At 40.4% G+C, this 23,195-nt stretch overlaps 3 protein-coding genes across 3 annotated transcripts; 2 read left to right on the top strand and 1 right to left on the bottom strand.

Annotated features, from left to right (window-relative positions):
• Nucleotides 1-2,160: 2,160 nt before the first annotated feature.
• On the top strand, nt 2,161-3,281 carry LOC134291965 (cell cycle checkpoint protein RAD1-like). Its single transcript, XM_062860522.1, has 2 exons — nt 2,161-2,310; nt 2,423-3,281. Exons 1-2 carry the CDS (start codon nt 2,161-2,163, stop codon nt 3,236-3,238), a joined length of 966 nt encoding a protein of 321 aa, XP_062716506.1. The 3' UTR covers nt 3,239-3,281.
• Nucleotides 3,282-12,318: 9,037 nt separating this feature from the next.
• On the bottom strand, nt 12,319-13,374 carry LOC134290099 (RNA-binding protein 7-like). Its single transcript, XM_062857129.1, has 2 exons — nt 13,108-13,374; nt 12,319-13,042 (listed from the first exon to the last, which is right to left on the bottom strand). Exons 1-2 carry the CDS (start codon nt 13,192-13,194, stop codon nt 12,425-12,427), a joined length of 705 nt encoding a protein of 234 aa, XP_062713113.1. The 5' UTR covers nt 13,195-13,374; the 3' UTR covers nt 12,319-12,424.
• A 146-nt stretch (nt 13,375-13,520) lies between these two features.
• LOC109402828 (fibrous sheath CABYR-binding protein) lies at nt 13,521-22,867 on the top strand. Its single transcript, XM_019675561.3, has 3 exons — nt 13,521-13,647; nt 13,718-13,820; nt 20,739-22,867. Exons 1-3 carry the CDS (start codon nt 13,609-13,611, stop codon nt 22,685-22,687), a joined length of 2,091 nt encoding a protein of 696 aa, XP_019531106.3. The 5' UTR covers nt 13,521-13,608; the 3' UTR covers nt 22,688-22,867.
• The last annotated feature ends 328 nt before the right edge of the window (nt 22,868-23,195 follow it).

Below are 23,195 nucleotides of genomic sequence, written 5' to 3'. Positions count from 1 at the left end.
AATTTTGGAATATGTGTTCTGGTAATTCAAGGAATTATAGTATTTAGTCCTTACTACTGGTGTTTTGGTGACTTCCAGTATTTGAATAAAACTGAGTTTACCAACTTTACTTTGCATATAGTTGAAAACCTCACCATCTGAGGCTAAACTCAATGCAAAGGAAATCAAATTGGGTTAGGGATCCATGTATGTACTAACTCTTCGAAGACTGGAAAGCGCTAGTACTCAAGGAACATACTAGAATCCTTATTACTGAACACGTGTTCCATCATTGGAATGATATTGCTGCTAATGTTAAAACCCGGGTCCTAAACTGCCTACTGGGGAGAATTTAGCAGTAAAACAAGGGTGATGCTAGGTTTCCGATGCATGGCCAATATCAGTACTCTTGTTTTGTTTTCTAAGAAAACAAAACAAAAACTGTATCAAAATCGATACTTTATTGCCCCTCAATGGCAATTGAGTAATGCGACATGCACTACACTAAGGATACGGGTAATGTCACAATAGATCTAAAAACTGGTCGCAGTGACAAACCCGAACAGGAATAAAAAAAATCTACACCGTTTCGGGCATGCGGATTCTCCCGAATGCCCAGTGTGCAATGGTTTATAGGAAACGGCGGAACACGTTTTGTTCGTGTGCCCGCGTTTTCGCACAATGCGTGACCGCATGCTTGCCACATGCGGGGAGGACACAAACCCGGACAACTTGGTCCAGAGGATGTGTAGGGATGAGTTTGGCTGGAACGCCGTTTCAACGGCTATCACCCATATCGTCTGGGAGCTATAGAGGAGGTGGCGCATGGACTCGGAGGATGGCAAGTCCAGATGCAGTACAAGAGGTGGTCCAGGGGTTCGGAGTCGGCTTCGTAGGTCATACCGGTGCCCTGCGGTCGAGATCGACCCTTACAGCGATTAAGTGGCCGCGGAGAGGAAGTCTCGGTCTTTTACTTTTATTGTAGAAGACGGTCTAAACCCCACACTACCCTGACCTCCCTGTTAGGGTGTTTGTTGAGCAGATTTTCCCCCTATGGTTTAGAAGAAAAAAAAGGAGTCAACATCCATGCCATTTTACAAATCTTACGTGGATCGCGAGGATGCCACAATTCATGCTGATCTTCAATACCTGAGGCTGCTGAAACAACAGTTACGAACTATTCCTCAACTTGTTCTGCAAAACCCATCCGCTGGAGGAATTCTGGCATTAAATGCGTAAAATTTTTACGTCGATGGAATCGAAGCTCCAAAAGTAGAGAGGAACAACCCGGGATTAAACTGGAGAAGGACTTGGCGAAACATTAATGTCACAAAGATTCCTCAGAAGTGAATCTTACATCTGATTGGAAGAACCGATGGAGAAAATTGTCTGCATTGTGGCGCTGTACAGAAAACGATAGTGCATAAACGCCTCGATAAACTCAGCGAGTGCGAGAGAAAAAAAGGGTATGTCTCAGCCTGACCACTACTGTAGTAGAAAAAATCTTATTGGAATTGATGCAATGTTATTTGTTTGGTTTGTTTTATGTGATATCTAACCGGAGTTTTCACGATTCTGTGCTTATTTACCTACGAAGTTAATTTAAATTATATGTTCGAACTAATAACATTTACTTTTCCCATGCATTGCTTTTTTAAAATAATGTATGTTATTCTTCTTATCTTTGTACTCATAATTCCATACTAATGTTTGTTTTTTTTTTTTTATCTTCTAATTATTTCAGTATCAAAGGATCATCTTCTAGAGCTAGAGTCACTGTTCGGCCGTGCCTTGCTGGGCCGAGCTCTCAGCCTGCTATACGGAAAGAAACCAATCAAACTCCTTCACACCCCAAACGGCGCCGGTCGTCTATACGAAGTGTCCGGTTCCAAGTTCGGCGTAGTTTACAAAATCTTTCCCGGAATCAATTTCTGCACGTGCGAGTCGTTCCGCTACTGGGTCCTCCAGCAACGGCATCAAGCCACCTGCAAGCACGTACTGGCCACTAGGTTGGCCCAGGCACTCGGCCAGGCGGAAGAAGAGACCTTACCGGAGAAAGTCTACCTGGAGCTGTCCGCTGAGCTGATCAAGGAGCGTATCAACCATACGGCCACCGGTCCCGGGGAAGGACCCTCCAAGTAACCGTGGACCGGACGGCCACCGACCGCACAGTTGCAGTCAATGCTCCACACGAAACCCCTGCTCGCGAAAGGAGTTTTGCACAACCGGAAGATGTTGACCCAGTCGCAGTTTTCGCAGATTCAGTTCTCTGCGGTGCTGAACAGTTACACCATGTTCTACAATGTGGCCAAGGCCATCAACTTTGTCGATGTAAGTGTGTTGGGCGAACAATGTGCAATGTTATAACAGTCTTCTTACATCAAATTGAAATTCTGTGATACAAAACTATTTTATACAAATTAGGATCTTTCTCTGTTTCCAGAACGCCACTGTTCAACTGAGCGCAGATGGTGTGAAGGTGGTTGTCGAAGACTGCAAAACCGTCCAAGCCACCGCATACATAACAAAAGCCTGCTTCTCGGAGTACGAGATAGCCCAGCCCAGGAAACGCAAATCGACCGCCATGGACGGTGAAGACCACGAGACGGCGGACGACAACGAACCGTTGACTTCGTTCGGGCTCAATCTGAAGGTTTTCACCGATTGTCTGAGTATGTTCATGGATGGGGATTACGATTCCACCATGAAGATGCTGTACAAGGGCGATGGGGCCCCGTTGGTGGTCATCCTGGAGCGGCGCTGTGAAGATGAACTTATCACCGAGTGTTCGGTCAAAACGATGGAAGCGCTGGAGATTCTGGATTACGACTTTGAAGAGGATCAGGTTTGCAGTAAGGTTAGCATCAAGGGTCAGGATTTCTTCGCTCTGCTGTCGGAGATGGATCGGAACTGCCGGGAGGTTGAGCTATTCATCTCCCCGGACGCCCCACATTTCAAGTTCTCCACCTTCGATGAGCTGGGATCGGAGTCGAGTTTCGAGATCACCAACAGTAGCGATATGCTGATTTCGTTTCACAGTACCGAAACGACCACCAATCGGTACCAGTTTGCCCATTTCAAGCTGGTCATGAAGACTTTGGCACTGGCGTCGAAGATTGCGCTGCGAACCAACAAGGATGGATTGGTCGGACTGCAGGTGATGATCGAAAACTCCGAAAGCTCCAACATATTTGTGGAGTACTTTGTGATGCCTCTGTGCGACGGGGACGCCAATGATACGGCCATTTCGTGTGATTGATTTGGTTTTTATTTGGGTAATAAATAATCACGAAACTAGACAATTCTTACGGTGTGCCGACTATTGGTTCTAAACTGAAAGAAACAAATATAAGGCGCCGTAATCCGGGGTAGCATGGTAACATCATTGAATTTCTGGCGGATATTGAACGTAAAATTAATTAAATTGCATAAAGCTCTGCGTAACGAACACTAATGCGGACAATTGAAATGCATTAGATATGATTAGGATCTAAATAGCATCAATGACTATTCAATTCTCAATTAAAAATGCTCAGATCATACCTAATTTAACAACGTTACAATGAATTATTCAAATAGGGCTATTTTTGAATATTTATATTATTAACGACAAATCCAGGTACTTTAACCTTTCTATAGTCATTTTAAGTTCTAGAGGGTAAGCACTTAGTGCACAATATGAATCCTTGCTTGTTATATTTTCTTCTTTTTACTCAAAATTTTAACTTTTGGCCCGAATAACTTTTCAACTTTTTGACCAATTTCAAACCATTTAACATGCTTTTGCAGATATTTTAGTTGATTAACAATGTTGTGAATAAACAATACCTCTAGAATATTGTTTCAACGCGGATACATATAAAATCACTGTTCTAAAACACGAATTTTACCGGAAAAATTATAATTTCGGCTGAATTTTGATTATCTACCTGCTTAAACCACTTCAACTACATTTTAAGGGGTTACGTACAAAAGGCTGAATTACGCAAGGCTGAAATAAAAGGCTGAAATTACAAAAGGCTGAAATAGTGATTCGACAAGTTTGCAAACGCACCAGCCAAAAAACATCAACAACTCAGACAAACAGGCGCATCACTCTTATATAACGTTTCTGCAGTGAAATGGCACAAAAAGCGTGGGTATTATGATTCCTTGCCTAATTTGATGCTGTTTGAGCAAAACTTTGGGCAATAGTGTTGTTGTTTTCTCCATTTATTGCAACATAAACAATATAGTTATCCAAAGTTTTGCTCAAACAGCATCAAATTAGCCAAGGAATCATAATACCCACGCTTTTCACACCATTTCATTGCAGAAACGGAGAATTGACCTTCTCACCATACTAAAATTCAGCTCATTACTACAAATCTAGTACTACACCGAACGTGCCCCATTGGGAATGCTTACATACATACACTGATTCAACGGTCTATTTAAAAAATTGCTTGTTGTTCGTTTAACCCTCTAATACCCAATCCCGCCTTTAGACGGGGTATAGTTTGAGCATTTTTGTAATTTTTGTTTCGTGGAAAATCATTTTTTTATATTTTTGGCTGATATTTAGGACTGTTCTGTATATCTCAAAATGATTTTCGATGTATTTTAAAGCGTATTTACATTTTTTAAAAATCATTGAAAAATTGATGTTTTAGTCACCTTTTAGAAGTCATTGTTTATTTTGTATTGAATCGCTACAATAAACACATTTTAAAATTTTCCCAAATCATTCTATCCTTGTTTAATAGTTTAAGGGAATCGAATACACTCTTAAATAATTTTCCTTAAAATTACACGGAAAATAAAATTTTCTGCGAAAAAAATTTAAAATAATAATATTTCAACAATAATCATAAAATCTCAAAATGTTTTCATCTCAAAAAATCCGTTCCCCAAATGGGTTTCCAGGAAAAATGTAAAAGTGTGGGGACGTACAAAAATAAAAATTATAAAAATCAAAAACTGAAATTCACTAAATCGAGAATTAAAAAGAATCATCTTCCAAAACATGTTTAAATCGATTTTAGATGACGAAAAATGATATTTAAATCAAAATAAAAAATTTGGGTATTAGAGGGTTAACCAGCCAATTCACTCGCATTGGTTTTGCTTAAGCTTGACGTTTGGCCGTCTTGTCTTACCGTCCCCTAGTTCATGGTTGGTCATACTAGGCCATTTTGGGGGAACATGCTTCAGTTACTATGTTCTGAATCGGAAAGTTTTACGACTGTTCATAATGTTATGCATTATTGAACGCCTATACATTATATACCAAGACAATACACGGAGAAAACAAAGTACTCAAATGTGAGTTTCTTTCACCCAAATTCGCGGTTGCGTGCGGAAACCCAAATTTGAGTTCGTGGAAGCGATGTTGAAATGGGTTTTTTTTTGCATTTAATCACGTACGACAAGACCTACTGGCTAAGTTTTTTTCACCCAACTGCTAGTTCAAAAAACTCAAATTTGAGTTCAATGCTGTTTATACCCCGGACAGACATGTGATACGAGTGTGATACACGTACAACGGTACTCACTGTCAAGAAAATTCTAATAAGACTAACTTGAACGGAGAGCATTATCAGTGTGGCACTCATTTCAAGCGCAATGGATCACTAAAATAACTAAAACGACCGCTATGAAATAAACAGATAGCGCCACCGTAGCCTTGTGTGTTTGACGTAACTCGACTGCTGTCACTGTGTTACCGTCCACGGTGTCAGGCCATTCGGCCGAAGGTCATTAGGCCGAAGGCCATTCGGCCGAAGGTCATTAGGCCGAATGGTCATTAGGCCGAATGGTCATTAGGCCGAATGGTCATTAGGCCGAATGGTCATTAGGCCGAATGGTCATCAGGCCGAATGGTCATTGGGTCTTCTTCTTGCCGTTACGTCCCCACTGAGACAAAGCCTGCTTCTCAGCTTATTAACTGAGAGCTTCCTCTGCAAATGACCATTTTGCATGTGTGTATCGTGTGACAAGCACGAAGATACTTTATTGATGCTGAATCTACTGATATTTTACCCATGAATTTTTCCTTCTTTTAAATATAGGCTGTTCTTTCTAGTATCATTGCTGAAATAGTTTTTGGCGCTGAAACTGCTGATATTCAATTCATAAATTTTTCCTTCTTTAAAACATAGGCTATTCTTTCTAGTTCCATTGTTAAACTAGTTTTTGTCAAAAATTGTTGGAAAAGGTAAAAACAACGGCTAACTTTCAGTTCGTCCTGATGACCATTCGGCCTAATGACCATTCGGCCTAATGACCATTCGGCCTAATGACCTTCGGCCTAATGGCCTTCGGCCTAATGACCCAGCATCACCGTCCACATACGGTGGCGCTTTTGTTTTGATGCGGTGAGTAGCGAGAAAGTCGGCTTCAATGATCCATTGTACAGTGATTCCTATATCACATGTGTGTCATAAGTATTACTTAATTTTGTCTTCCCGCACCGAACTGTCAAAGTTGGGTTGGTTTGCTCTTCGCTCACTGACAACAACAAAGAGAGTGGATGAGAGAGGAGACAAAAAAGAACTCAAAAGTGAGTTTAAAAATACTCAAATTTAGATACTTCAGTTTCTCCGTGTATGTTTCAAAAGATTAGCATACATTTCAAAGAAGGGTAAATCTTGTATGAAATTGTTAGTATCCGTAACGACAACAATCTCCGAAACAACTTGACTTGAAAGAATAGCTCATGTTTAAAGAAGGAAAAATTAACGATACAAATATTATCAGATCCTTTCTGTATTTGTTGGTATGCATCATTAGCCTCTTCACTAAGCTCAGTGTTCAAACTTAAACCCATGCTGAGGGCTACGTGTTCGGGCCAAGAAGAACTTTTCACTTTCGTACTTTCAGCCTTTTGTTATTTCAGCCTTATGTTACAGTTTCTTAATTTCAGCCTTTCGTATTCAGCCTTTTGTGCATTCAGCCTTCTGAAATTCAGCCTTATGTTACCATCCCTTTTTTAAGTATTCTGAATAAAAAAAATCCATGTTCAAAATGCTAGGAAAAAATACATATAGAAATGTCTCCTACCTTTTGAGTTCCATATTCCTAATACGATGCTTAGCATATTTACTGTAAAAACATCAAAAAGTCAAGTTTTGGTCAATGAACACTTGAACGAATGGTACACAAACCATTGGACATTGGACAGTTTAAAAGTTATTGGGCCCAAAACATTTAATTTTGAGTTAATAAAAATTAAAAAAAAATAATCTTAAGAAATTCATATTTTGCGTTTAAATTATAAAAAAATAATGTTCTACAAGTTTTCTTTTCAAAATTCATTAAAAAGAATTTAAAATATTAAAAATTGAAAAAAATGGATTGAGAAAATTTTAATACGTAGAGTGGAGACATCTTTCTATTGATCAAGAATTCAACTTCGAAGCATTTGCGCCACCTCTAAAATCTCAACATTTTTGGCTCAAATTTGGAAGTGAACAGAATCTAAAAGATCCTAAGAATTCCAGTTTTCAACAACCTTTGAAAAATAAGCCGCACAAGTTTCTGCAAGTATGTCAGAAAAATATTCTGTCGGTATTCTTGGTGAAATTATTAAATTCATTTCTAGAGGAATTTATATAGCAAACCTTGGAAGAATTTTGGCTGAAATCACTGCGGAAATTTCAGAAAAAGTTGCTGAAAATGAAATTCTGAAAGAATCCTTGGGAGAACAAACACTGGAAAACCTCATGGAAATCCCTGGAGGAATCGTTAGAAAAATTTCTTTAGACTTTTGTGGATTGATTTCTGATTTTTGGAGAAAATCCCTGCAGAAATTTCTGAAGAAAGTCTTGAAAGGTTTCCTGAAATGTTTTCTGTAGAAATCCCTGAAGGAATACCGGGATAATACCCTGGGATCTGGAGGAGTTCTTAGATAAATCTACTTGATAAGTTTCTGGAGATTTAAGAAGAAATGCCAAGAAATAATTTCTCGAGGATCCACAGAGAAATTGCTGAGGTGATCATGATTCTGAATAACGAATTCCAGAAGGTATTAATCAAGCAATCTGTGAAGAAATATCTGAAGGAACTTTTGGAGAACATCTGAAGATTTTTTTTTATCTCAGGAACATTTTCGAAGAAAATCTTTTAAGAAATTTCTAGAGGAATACGTGGAAAAATCCCAAAGAAAAACTCCTTGAGGAATTCTGAATAAATTCGTGGATAAATCACTGAAAATAAAATCCAGGTAGAATTTTGGAAGCGTAAAAGGAATCCATTGAGGAATTGTGGAATAAATACCTCGAAGAATCCCTAGAGAAATTTCTTGAAAAATAATCGAGGTAACTTTCCTATCTTTTGAAAAAAATCTTTGAATGAATTCTTGAAGATATCCCTGAAAGGATTCAAGGAAGAACTCGTGGTAATGCGAATTGGGGAATTACTATTTTTTGTTGATAAATTTCTCAAGCAATTTCAGACGTTAATCCTGAAAAAAATCTAAAAAACTGTTTTTCAAAAAGAACCTCTTGAGGCATTCTTAAAAATATTTTCGAAGTAATGCTTAAAGGAATTCCTGGACGATTTTCTATAACAAATCCTCAAGAAATACCTTAAACCATTTCTATAAAAAATCTGATGGGATTCCAAAAAAATGCCAAAGAATAATTGTTAGACAAACTTCTGGAAGAATTCCTCAAAGAATCTCTGGAAAATTTTGGAAGGATCTCCGAAAATACTTCTGGAAGAATACCTGAAGAACATTCTGATCTCATCCCAGGTCAGAACTTTTGGTGAAAGCTTCTAGAGGAGAACTTATATAGAAATCTCCTAAACGTTTTTCAGGAGAATCCCCGCAGTTTTTTGAAGGAATTCCTTAAGTTTTTTTTTTCTGTGAATGCTATTGACTGTTGATTCTTGGACTTGGGTTTTTTTCGGTCTTGCAGTCTTCAGTGTGAAATCAAAACGACGCCCGACGATTCGATGGCAGATGGAGGAGATGGCATAGACCATCGAAATGTCGGGCATAGAGAACATACAATGTCGTTTCGATTGCACACCGAAGACTTCATGGCCGAAGAAAAACCCCAAGGAATCCCTTAAGGGGTAACCGAAAAAAAAATCCAGGACATTTCTGGAGGAATTGCAAGAAAGATTTCTTGACAAAAATCCCTGCAGAAATTTCTGAAGAATTTTCTGTAGCAATCTCTGAAGTGTTTTCTGGAGACATCCTTTTAGGAATAAAGAGAAAAAAATCTAGGATCTGGAAGATTTTGTAGGTAAAATTTCTGGTGAGATTTCTGCAAAAATGATAAGACATAATTTCTGGAGGATTCCCGGAAAAAAATCCGAAAGAATCATGATCCCGAATGAGGAATTCCAGAAAGAATTAATTATACTATCTCTGGAGGGATTACTAAAGGGGGACACAAAGACTGAACACCTAAGCCATTTTTCAAAAAAAAAATCTCAGGAGAAATTTATTTATTTATTTATTCTTACACCACACACTGTCTACAGTTAAACTGTACACGTACAGACTGTTTTACCTAAATTATATGTTTAACCAAATACAAAAATACACTGCAGAATACAAACATTACACAACATTACAAAGCGTATTTAAACTGAAACCAAGAAATTTCTTAAAAAGCTCTTGAGAAATTTCTAGATAAATTCACAGAGCAATGTGATTCCTCGCTGGGATTTCTCAGGCAATTACTGGATAAGTGGATAATTCTCAGTTGCAAATGCTTGAGAATCCCAACAATAATTCCTGAAGAAATCCTTGAGGAATTCGTGAAGGAATCCTAGCAGGAGTTTCTACTGGTATTCCGAGAGAAATGCCTAAAGGAATCACTGGAGAAATCTTTGAAATTTTGTATAGCAATCGCAGCAAGGATTTCTGGAGAAACCCCATAAGGCATTGCCGGAGGAAATCCAACAAGATTTCTCGAATAATTCCCCCAGGGAGTGCACTGGAAGTGCCTCTAGGAACTCCTACTGTGATTCATCCACGGATTTCTCTAAGGATTGTTCCAGAAATTGCTTTTCAAATTCCGTCAGTAATGCCGGCTAAAAAACCTCCAGAAATTCTTCTTGTGACACTTTAAGGGATTTTCAAAAATCCCTCTTGGCATTCCACGACTGATTTCTCTAAGAGGTCCGTCAGGAGATTTTTTTAGGAATGACACTACTGGACTCTCTTCAGAAGTTGCTTCTGTGATTTCTACAGCGATTTTTGAAAGACTCTTCCAGAACTTCTGCTTGAAATTTCCCCAAGAATGCCTGCCAGGATTTCGTCAGGAATTCTGCATGTGATTCCTTCGAAGATTTTTCCAAGAATCCCTTCTGCGATTTATCCAAAACTTTCTCTCGAATTTTCTCTTGAAATTCTAACTGGAATTCCTCCAAGTATTCTTGATTTGATTACTGCAGCAACTTTTGCTGTACATATTTTCTCTACGGATTCTTCCAGAAATTCAGTTTTTTTTTTAGGAAATTCTTCAGATTTTCTTTTAATATTATTAGGTACTGGAAATCCTCTTGAGAACTCAGTCTTCTGGATGAAGAAGCGCCATTAGGAAGAACGAGATCACGAAGCGATGGAAGCGTTGTATCGCGCTAAGGACAGACGGAAGTTCTACGAGTAGCTAAACCGATCGCGCAGAGGCTTTGTGCCACAAGCCGACATGTGCCGAGACAACCACGGGAATCTTCTCACGAGCGAGCATGATCGATCGCGCGATCACACTACAGTAGACGTTCGATAACTGCAACATGTTTACGTTTCACTTAGCGAATGAAATTCGATAACTGCAACAACTGACAGACGTCAAAGAACTGTCAGTTGCTGCAGAATGCAGTCAATGTGCATACGGAAAACATCGCATTGCAGCAAAAGTGCATGCGAAAAACATCGCATCGCTGTTGACATTTCATTTTGACGGATAGCGGTGCGATAACTGCAAAATTGTTGCACTTAGCGGACTTGCAGTTAAAAAGCATTGCAGTTAAAGCGTTTGCACCGAGCGAACGTCTACTGTATTGAGCGCTGCCTACAAGATACTCTCTCAAATTCTATGCCGCCGTCTGTCACTGATTACAAGAGAATTCGTGGAGCAATATCAGGCTGGATTCCGGGGTGAACGCGCTACAACGGATCAGATGTTCGCCATCCGCCAGGTGTTGCAGAAATGCCGCGAATACAACGTGCCCACACATCACTTGTTCATCGATTTCAAATCGGCGTATGATACAATCGATCGAGACCAGCTATGGCAGATCATGCACGAATACGGATTCCCGTATAAACTGATACGATTGATCAAGGCGACGACGGATCGAGTGATGTGCGTAGTTCGAGTATCAGGGACACTCTCGAGTCCCTTCAAATCTCGCAGAGGGTTACGGCAAGGTGATGGTCTGTCGTATTTGTTGCTTAACATTGCTTTAGAGGATGTAATAAGGAGATCAGGGATAAAAACGTGTGGAACGATTTTCACGAAGTCCGTTCAGCTGCTTGGTTTCGCTGATGATATTGAAATTATAGCTCGCAAATTTGAGACGATGACGGAAACGTATATCCGACTAAATAATGAAGCCAAGCGAATCGGGTTAGTCATTAATGTGTCGAAGACAAATTACATGATGGCAAAGGGAATCAGGGAGGAATCACCGCGCTCGCCGAATTTCTGATGACGGTGATAAAATCAAGGCGGTTGAAGAGTTCGTGAACTTGGGCTCACTGGTTACCGCTGACTACGACACCAGCAGAGAAATCCAGAGGCGCATTTTGGCCGGAAATCGAGCTTAACTTTGGACTCCGCATAACTCTAGGATCGAAGAAAGCTCGCCGTCATGCCTACGAAGTTACCCCTCTACAAAACGCTGATTAGACCGGTCGTCCTCTATGGGCACGAAACATGGACCCTACGTGCAGAGGACCAACGCGCCCTTGGAGTTTTCGAACGGAAGGTGCTGCGTACCATCTACGGCAGAGTGCAGATGGAAGACGGGACTTGGAGAAGGTGAATGAACCACGAGCTGCATCAGCTGCTAAGAGAACCAACCATCGCCGTCCATACCGCAAAAATCGGGAGGCTGCGGTGGGCGGGTCACGTCATCAGGATGTTGGATAGCAACCCGACTAAAATGGTTCTTGACAGTCATTCGACCGGTACAAGAAGACGTGGTGCGCAGCGAGCTAGGTGGGTCGATCAAGTGGAGGACGACTTGCGAACCCTTCACAGAGTGCGGAACTGGAGATACACAGCCATTGACCGATTAGATTGACGATGACTGCTATGCCTGACCGGCTAGGTAAGTACATGCCAACAAAATGATATTTCAATTTAATTTATTTGTCCAGAATTCAACTTTCTTATATATTAGAGTTATTTTATTCCCATCTCCAGATTTAGCAAAAGCAGTTATAAGATAGGTAAAGACGAAAACGTTGCAAGTAGTTAATCTAGTCGGAATCCTCTTGCTATCTCCTGTTACGGTATTCATTCCTCCTCTTGTTTCCACCACCACCGCCGCCGCCGCCTCTGTCCCGAGAGAACAGATCGCCATCGTTGCGATCCCGGCCGGAATAATTATCCCGGTCCCTATCGCTTCCTCCCCGGTTGTCTCTGTTGTCCCTCGAGTAAGGCTTCTGTTGCTGGTGCTGCTGCTGCCGGTCGTTACGGTTCATCTTGTTCTGCTGCATATGCTGCGGCATATGGCCCATGTTGAGCAGAGCCTGTTGACTCAGCTGGTTGATCATCCCCTGCATCATCTGGGTCATGGCCCCCGGGCTTATGTTGGCGAATTGAAGCTGAGCCAAGTTTGGCATGTTTCCTGGATTCATCTGTTGCTGCTGCTGCGGTTGTTGTTGCTGATGGTGGCCCCGGTTCTGCTGCGGATTGTTCACCTTCGGAGAGCCTGCATTCTGTCCGTTCTTACTCTTCTTGTGTATCGTCAACTGCCGGTTGAACAATCTGGTTCCGTCGAATATGTTGATGGCGTATTCCACCGATGAACCGTGGGTGTAAGTTATAAATGCGAACGACCTGGGCCGCTTGTCTTTGTCCTGGGGAATCTTCACCATCTCTACTGGACCAGCCTGTAAAACGTTTCCAAACTGATGCAAATATCTTCTCAATCACCAATCCTAATGGAAAAACATACCTGCAGGAACAACTCGTACAGAAGCTCCTCCGTCACTTTCTCCGCGAGATTACCGCACCACAATGTGCGCTCGTCCTCTTCGCTCATTTTCGCCGTATGGTTTGAAAGTTTTACAATCCAATTCAGAAGCAAGAACACTCACAAGTTCCAATCCGATCCGAAAACAGCACGCAAAATTACGCGAAGGAATCCAAAATCTCCGTAAAAATCCGTACAATTTCGCGTTCCGCTCGCCGCGATCCGGGTCGGGGGTGTTGTTTTGGTACACAAAATTATGACAGTTCGATGTTTTCTATGTTTTTTTTTGCGCTGCCCGCCCGCGTGCGATGGGTTGCTGTGCTCACTTTTCGACATGGCACTGCCAAACCACAATTTTCTTGAAATTTTTATTCAGGAAATAATTTTTTGCGCTTCAAATTTTCGTTCGAGTTTATTTTCACAGTCGCATCTCAGCGCAAGCAAAGGCTAATCGAAGAAAATCCGTGAAAATTGCAACGGAAAATGGATCAAATCGATGACGAACTTGTGAATTCGATAGTGGTAAGCTGGTGCAATTGAATGAGTAAAGAAAAGAGAAACAGTTGGTGCAATATTTGGGCGTATTTTGCAGGAGGAGGTGGAGAAGGAGGTTTCGTACGATGTCCTGTTGGAACGGCAGAAGATGCTGCTGCTGACCCGACGGGAGATCGAAGATTGGAAGCGGATTGTTTATGGTGAGTATTTAGGTTGAGGATTTTGAAACAAATGCATCTAAAACTTAAAAAAAAACCCTAAAATCGGCTTTACAGTAGACATTTCATAATTGCAACATGCTTACGTTTCACTTACAGGGGACATTCGCTAGGTGCAAGCGTTTTAGTTGCAATGCTTTTTACTAGGTAGACGGTGCAAACGGTTTAACTGCAATGCTTTTTAACTGAAAATCCGCTAAGTGCAACAATTTTACAGTTTTCGCACCTTTCCGTCCAAATGAAATGTGAACAGCGATACGATGTTTTTCGAATGCGCTTTTGTTGCATTGCGATGTTTTTCGAATGCACATTCGCTGCATTCTGCAGCAACTGACAGCACTTTGACGCCTGTCAGTTGTTGCAGCTATCGAATTTCATTCGGTAAGTAAAACTATAGACACTATAGATTCCATAGACTCGCGGAGACATGGTTGAGCAATACGATTTTAGTGTGTTTTGCCGTGAATTTAGAGTGTACCGAGCGAATATGACGTCACGCAATCCATTGTCGTTATTGAAATTGTGACGTCATGCTCGTTTGGCTACACGAACTGACAGTTCGTTTGGCTACAGTTGTCTTCGCCTCCGCGAGTCTATGGAATCTATAGTGTCTATAAGTAAAACGTAACATGCTGCAGTTATCAAACGTCTACTGTAATGCAAGTACAGTAGGCGTTCGCTCAGTGCAAACGCTTCAACTGCAAGTCCGCTAAATGCAACAAATTTGCAGTTATCGCACCACTATCCGTCAAAATGAAATGTCAGCAGCGATCAGTGGCGTCGCGTAACCTCACTTTTTACCTGTGCACCAAGTATAAATTCTTGAATTTTTTGAACAAATTTGCTTGTAATAATTAGAATATGGCGAGAATAGCTGCTTTCACTCATTTCTATTTCGATTTTGATCATAAATCCCCTGCTATTGCAAGTTTTAGGGTCGGTGCACAGGTAAAAAGTGAGGTTACGCGACGCCACTGGCAGCGATGTTTTTCGAATGCACATTAGGGTGTCCCAAAATATAAAAAGTGTCAAAAAGTTAACTTGCTCACCCTTAGAATGATAGATTAGGGTCCTAGCAACAATAGTTCCATACATGAAAACTCAATCAAAAAATATTTAGAGGTTGCACGCATCGGTTTTATGAAAAATTGACGATTTTTGGTATGTTCACCAAAAAATGCTAATATGAGTTGAAAAATAAAAGTCATCAATCAAAGTAAATCATAGTTCTGGGTCCCGCAAACAAAGTTTGGAGGGAGTTTAGGTCATCAAAGCTGATTTTATATATTTGGCAAAGGTTAGAATATCAAAAAATCGTGATTTTTTTCACCAAATTTTTCAAAAATGCCCAATTTATAAGGGTTTTGGAATTTTTCCTGTAATTCGCAATTGGGTTTTTAAACTAAGAAAAATGTATCAATTTTTTGATTTTATATGAAAGAGTACCTTTTTCTGAGCCACTATGATTTTACCAAATTTTTCAAAAATGCCCAATTTATAAGGGTTTTGGAATTTTTCCTGTAATTCGCTTATTTTATAGCAAATTTTGTGTAGATTATTTCGGCTGAACACAGTTTTGAGCTATCTCCTTCATGAGTTGAGATATCGGCATAATAATGATAACACAATCAATGAAAAAAATCGGATTTTCTTATGTTGTTTGTTTTTGTTCATTAGTTTCTATGACTACCATGAAAAAAAAACAAATAACAAGTGATTGACATGTTATATTATTGCAGACTACATCCCAAATTGGACTATCACACTTTTTTGGTACGCCTAAAAAGTGTGATAAAAGTGCACATTTGCCTCGGATCGTCTCGACGTCTTCGGTGCACTTATTCCTCCATTTATAAGGAATAAGTGCACCGAAGACCTCAACTCGATCCGACGTGTCCCTGCGCTGCAATCACACTTTGAAGGTGTGTGCACACTATTGTGACAGTCCAATTTGGGGTGCAGTCACACATGTAAGTACACATTTTTGAAGATTTTTTAATTTAATTTGAAGATTATTTAATAATTGGGTTACTTTGATGATTTTACATTGATTGTGCTTACCGGTTCAGAAAGACCCAGAAAGTGAATCGCTGCGTAATTTTAATAATTGTTACGTTTGTAATAATTGTTAAAATTTGTAATAATTGTTACGTTTGTAATATACGACGTTCGATAAGTGCAACATGTTTACGTTTCAGCTACCGAATGAAATTCGCTAACTGCAACGACTGACAGCCGTCAAACAGATGTCAAATGCTGTAGGGTACTGCAAGCACCTGATCTAACCTCACTTTGTCTGACAGCTCAGCGAGCTTGTTTACAAGGTGTTAGAATTTTAAACGAGCGGCGAAAATTAAATTTACGTTTTTCGTCCCGAAACCATTATGATACGGAAATATCGATTATATTCAACTCTACTATAGTACAAAACCAATCGTCTAATTACAGTAGACGTTCGCTCGGTGCAAACGCTTTAACTGCAATGCTTTTTAACTGCAAGTCCGCTAAGTGCAACAATTTTGCAGTTATCGCACCGCTGTCCGTCAAAATAAAATGTCATCAACGATGCGATGTTTTTTGCATGCACTTTTGTTGCAATGCGATGTTTTTCGAATGCACATTGGTTGCATTCTGCAGCAACTGACAGTTATGTGACGTCTGTCAGTTGTTGCAATTATCGAATTTCATTCGGTAAGTGAAACGTAAACATGTTGCAGTTATCGAACGTCTACTGTACCGTTTTACTGATATTGTATTGAAAAACAGTTTTGCCGGATCTTCGCCAGAGACTAAGTCCATGTAAACAAGCTCGCTGAACTGTCAGTGCACTGCTTCGTGACGTCATCTTGCAGTATCCTGTTGGACGCAGCTAAAATGCACTCAAAAACATCGCAATGCAGCTGATGTGCATCCGAAAAACTTAGCAACTCTGTTGACGTTTTGTTTTTGACAGATAGCGGTGCGATAACTGCAAAATTGTTGCACTTAGCGGACTTGCAGTTAAAAAGCGTTGCAGTTAAACCATTTGCACCGAGCGAACGTCTACTGTAGTTGATACGTTGTAAAGTAGTTTTAAGAATTTTCCATGAATTGGAGAATGCAATTCACGTTGGGCGCCAATATAACAAATACATTTTGGAACCCTATAAATGCACAAGGCCCCACGTTGGGCGCCAATGTAACGGATAGTACATTGGAACCTTATAAACGCGCATTTTATTTTCCGTATCGAGCCCCACGTCTGGGAACTTGGATACGAAAACAAAATGGAACATTACAAATGCACAAAACACAAACATGCAACACATGACATAAATTGTGCCCAGTTATCCAAATAGATAACGTAGTCCAATCCCAGGATGACGAGGTTTCATTTTTGTTCTTGGTCCATCAGTCATCCTAGAATTGTATTTTGTTTGGCAGTTCGGCTTTTAGTTCGCAGCATCTGTTGCGGCATGCATAGCTTGTTTTGGTCTAGGAATTTCTAATCCTAAGGGGCCCTGTCCAAGAGTGGTGGGTTTGACGATGGTTTATCAAGCGTCGTCATATAGTGAAAATGTGTTTAAATAATTTCAATTTTAGTCTTTTATAATTATAGATTAGCTAAATTAAATATAGTAACGAAAAATAGTGAAATAGTAAATGGAATAGTATTTGAAAGTAACTAGGTTTTGAATTAAAGCATTTCTTTACAAAATTAAACTAAAATAGAATCTGAATAATCATACCATTGCTTTATTGACTTTAATTTAAACGCTTGATTTGTCATGCCTCCAGCATACGCTTAATCGCTGTCGCATGATCTAACAACAGTTGATTACGCGCAGTGCTGGGGGGACCGACAGGGCTTATTACCAGTCTATACTATAGACACTATATATTCCATAGACTCGCGGAGACATGGTTGAGCAATACGATTTTAGTGTGTTTTACCGTGAATTTAGAGTGTACCGAGTGAATATGACGTCATGCAATCCATTGTCGCTATTGAAATTGTGACGTCATGCTCGTTTGGCTACACGAACTGACAGTTCGTTTGGCTACAGTTGTCTTCGCCTTCGCGAGTCTATGGAATCTATAGTGTCTATAGTCTATACTAACCCTCTAACTACTAACAAGACTGGGAAGCCAACGATCACTCATTGCACTTTTGATAGTTATTATTATTATTATTATTATTATTATTTATTAAAGAGGTTTTAACTTGAGTCATTCGCCTCTGCAAAAACAAACTTAAAATTAAGCTTAAATTCTACTTTTGATAGTAGTATTAGTAGTAGTACATAGTAGTAAGAGTAGTAGTAATAGTAATAGTAGCAGCATTTTATTAATAAGTTGATTCGTACTATTCTTTTTCACTTCTTCGAAATTATTTTTGTAGCAACTATAAACTTAGGAGTGGATAGCATAACGCCATTGATTGCAGCAGGGTCCAATCTTATTATGTAATGCAAGAATGCATAAGGGATGTCTCTGCATCACTTATATCTTCTAATTAAGACAGGGCAGGGTGATAAGAAAATCGCATTAGTGAATGAACAATTTAGAATCTAAATTCTAGATGTTTAATGCTGTTCACTCAAGAAGTTGGCTACAGAGCCACACGAGCTCTCAAAGAGATTTTCACATGGGTGAAAACACTCTAGTGAATTTCACTTTGAACGGCCCGTGCGGCGCTGCGGTGCGGTTTTTTGACAGTTCGAAATGACATTTACAATATTTCAACATCCTTCTATCTGATAACATGAAAAGATTTCTAATTTATGATGTTCTTGATGGTGTAAATCCAAAGAGCAGAATTTTCATGCGCTCAGTGCGGACAAGCCTGTTAGTCCATAGACAAATGCGTAGTTGAATCTATAATGAATACAAGGTGGTATCTTGCAGAAATTCACTCGATGTATCTTTGAATATCTAAAAGATTCTGGCTTGTATTTCTGAGAATCTTAAAAGGGATATCTCAACTGTTTTTCAAATCATCAAGCAAGCAACTTTATAAAAGTTGCCTTGTGATTTTTTGAGAGTTTTCCTCAGAACTTCATGAGAAGGTCAAATAATCTTAAATTGATATGCTTAGAATAAGTTCTAAAACAGCCAACCATCTTGAAAATAATTCTACAATACCTTTCCAGAAATCGTGGTACAATACCAGTAATCGCCATGGATCAATAATAAGCTCCACCGAATTCACTGAATATTTTTTTTTATTATCAAGCACGAATGTCACCAGAAAACAGGATTACATTTCGTTAAAAAAATCATAAAGAATATTGTTCAAAAATGTCTAAGAATCACAAGTTAGAGTCAGAGTCATATCAATATGCGAGAATATCAAACATCACGTCGGAAAACACAATAACATTTTTAGCTAACTGCATTATTTTAATAAGTGCACCGCACAGAAATTTATTTCTAAAAAGTGCACCGCGAGACAAAAGGGCTGAAAACCCCTGCTTTAGACTAATCGAAAGAGGTCATTATGCAATGCTAGGAGGAAACTCCAGGAGGAACTCCTGGAGTAATTTCTGAGGAAATTCCCGAAAGAACTCTTGGAGGAATGCCCGAAGGAATTCTTGATGGAACTCATAGAAAAATAGACGAAAACTTCTAGAGAATTTTCCAGAGTAACTCGTACAGGGGATAGACAAAATGATCGGGACAGGCAAAATTTTCATTTTTAAAAAAATGTTCAACTAGCTGTAACTTTTTGAAAAGTGCATCAAATATTCTCAAATTTTTACTGTAAGTTCATCAACTAGTTGTATATCAGTGGTCCAAATTTAGAAAAGATCGGGCCATTCTCCACGAAGTTATAAAGATTTTTGGAAAAGGTCAAATTATCCGATAGCCAACTTTGAGCTGTTATATCTCCGGATTCAATGAACCAAATGCAATGAAATTGACCATGTATGACTTATATGATGAGCTATGAAAAAACCGTTGACTTAACTTAAAATTCTTAACACGGAAGAAAATTATAACAATTAGATTATTAAATTCATTAAATTTCCTTCCAACTGACTCATTGTTGTGAACGAGCATTCGTGTACCCTTTCGATCGGCTCGGCTCGTCTCCATCACGACGACGGATGGACGACGACCGCCGCCGCCGACGACGACGACGACGAACGGCAGCAGCAACAACAGAACGTAATCGACTGCAACAGCAGCAAGATGCTGCCCGCGCGCGTTCTCCGCGGTATTACTTTTAATAGATTTTAATATGTTGTAGTATTGTGTAAATTGTGTACAAAGTCAATGTAAATAAATGTGCATGTTTTTATTATGTAATGTCCGCGTGTGGAAGTGTTTTATTCGGCCCACATAAGTACATTTTCCCGGACATGAAACTCATATATAAATGTGCTTTGAAGGTAAGTAACAACATAGCCGAAAAAAATGGAAACGTAATGGAATACATATTAAAAATAGACCAATTTGCTAAAAAAAACGTGAAAAAAATAAAATCGCTATAACTTTTTCTCTTGTTAAAAATTTCAAGTTAAGTCAAATGTTTTCCAGAGTACATTATATAAGTCATACATGGTCAAAATGTCATTGCAATCGGTTCATTAAATCCGGAGATATAACAGCTCAAAGTTGGCTATCGGATAATTTTACCTTTTCCAAGAATCTTTATAACTTCGTGGAAAATGACCCGATCTTTTCCAAACTTGGACCACTGATACACAACTAGATGATGAACTTCCAGTAAAGATTCGATGCACTTTTCAAAAAGTTACAGCTTGTTGAACATTTTTTGAAAAGTGAAAATTTTACCTGTGCCGATCATTTTGTCTATCCCCTGTAGATTAATTCCTCGCTTACTGCAATGTTATTTTTAACGCACGAAAATGACACCATCGCCAACAACTAGGTTTTTTTTTTGTTTAATTTCAGAAACTAACCGATGCCGCGAACAGTATCTCCGAGAATACCGTCTCGCTCGGAAGCAGATACGGGAGTTGTACAATCCGATCAACCGGATTAATGATCCATCTCTGGAAGCAATCATTGACCAGCATCTCGGCCAATGGATGGAAAACGATGGCAAACCAGTCGATCACCAACCGGAGATCGCGAGAATGCGAGCGAAGATCGAACGTATGAAGCAGCGTATTCAGACCTACGAGGACTCTTACGAGCAAATTCAGAAATCAAAAAGCCATCAGCTGGCCAAGGAAATCTCACGGAAGGTAGGTGAAGAAGAGCGAAAAATTGAAGAGCGTCAGAAAGAAATCGAACATTTGTGGAAAGCGAGGCGCGTTGAAGCTAAAAAGGAATGGGAAAATGAGATGAAAGTTTATGTGGAGCTCTGTCGACTATACACCGAATTCGCCCAAATGGAAATGGAACAAGAAGCTATGGCGCAGAACAATGAGATTAAAAGGGCCAAGATTGTTCACCTTGGCGAGGAAATCAAGCAGGCCAAGATCGAGCAGGAGGAAGAGGCTAAGCGTCGGGAAATTGAGCTGAACGAGCGTCTGTTGATTCCGGTCAAACTTCAGCACATAACTCTCGAGGATCCCGTCTTCAAGGATCCCAATGATTTCCCGGTCCTTATCGACAAGATCGAACGCACTCGCAAAACGTACGAACATATCTTCAAACGTCCCGAGTATATGGATCTGCGCAAGCTGCGAAAGAAGAACAGGAAGATTCTGAGCAAGAGTTCTAGCCAGTTGGCACTGCTGTTCAGCGCTCCCAAGCGGAAGGATAAGTCCCGGAAAGCGTCAACTCAGCCAGCTGCTGCCAAAGTTAGTGTGGCGCCAACTACAAAGGAGATTGCATCTAAACCGCGAAAGGAGCTTCGGCCACCGGTTAAGGAAGTGAAGGACATTTCAGTTCCGAAGCCGATGAAAATTGATCAACCGGAGGTTCAGGTCGAAAGTTCTCCGGAACCATCCCAGAAAGAACCCCCATGTCAACCATCACCGCAGTCTCCTGAAGTGTTATCGCAGAGTGTCCCACCAGCAGGCAACAGACGCAAATCGCTGGAACATAAAGAAACAAAAGCGGTTGAAGAGCAACATAAACCGGTTTGCAACGTACAAGGCCAACAGATCAAACAACCGTCTGCTCAGTTGATGTCCCTGCCCCGCGAACCCCAGGATAAACCGATTCAGAAGGAGCAGCCCAGAAAACGCTTATCTCGTGAAACCCCGATGTCACAGCCCTGCGCACAACCTGTTGAGCCCCAAGAGAAACCTTCTCAGAAGGAACCACCCAGAAAGCGACTATCTCGTGAAACACCTATTCCTTCTTCGGCTCCTGCGCGTACCGAATCGAAAAAACCTCATAAGGTGCAGCAGCTTTCGCCGGAACCTATTCCCAAGAAAGCTATTGCCAATGAGCCGCAAACGCAATCGTTTGAATTTGATAGCGAATCGTTCAGCTTTTCGCCGGAAAAGCCTAAACGTAAAAGCAAATCTCAACCTCCAGCGGAACCGATGGACTTCGAAGCTGCCCCCCAACCGCAACCGTCGGAGGAAGGTGATAACTTTTCACTGGGAAGTGGTTCACCTCCTGCAGAGGACCGTCATCGTCAATCCGGGGGTAAGGGCGACACCGGCGATTTCCTGGATTCGGTCAGTCTCAGCGGTAGCATTTCGTCGTTCGATATGGAAGATCGCGAAAGTGGCAGCGATCTAGGATTCGATTTGTCCCCCGTTGGTTTGCGGACGGGCGGCAATCGCAAAGGGGGTAGCGACGCCAGCAACGAAGGGGATTCCGACTTTGATTTCCTGGCTAGTCCACCGAAGTCGGGTGGTCCAGCGGGGAAAAAAGGTCAGGATAGCTTCGATTTTATGGACGGCGACGACAGCGGTACCGGATTCGATTTCTTCTAAAGGAGAGGAATTTGCCGTGGCGAATCTCTGGAAATTATACGATGTATAATTTAATTTGAGTTTTGCATGCCATTTGATGTGGCATTCACGAAAAGGACAAAACTGATGATTTCGTTATAATGTTCAGTTAAATTAAGACTATGAATTCTAACAAATGAAGTATGGCGTATGTACTACGAAAAAAAAACTTAACTTTCATTCCTGAGAACCCATAATGGTGCAGAGGACCAATGTGGAAGATCTCCAACCTGAATGATTGCCCCCCGCTATCGAATTGACTTGTGGCCAGCTCAAATTTCTGTCGATTTCCTTTATTTCTTTGCTAAGTCTCCGCCACCAGGAGTCTCTGGGCCTGCCTCTGCTGTGATGTCTTGCCGGGTTCCAATGTAACGTTTCCTTGCCGATTTTGTTTTCCACCCCTGTTAGAATGTGGCCGACTAGCTAATCTTCACGAGCTCCTGACGTTATCGTCTTTTGATGACATCAACGATGGAACTCCACCATGCAA

The sequence above is a fragment of the Aedes albopictus genome, chromosome 3, assembly GCF_035046485.1.
Source record: "Aedes albopictus strain Foshan chromosome 3, AalbF5, whole genome shotgun sequence".
NCBI classification, from domain to species: Eukaryota; Metazoa; Arthropoda; class Insecta; order Diptera; family Culicidae; genus Aedes; species Aedes albopictus.
The sequence above is the reverse complement of the archived record's forward strand: the minus strand, read 5'-3'. Positions and strand labels throughout refer to the sequence as shown.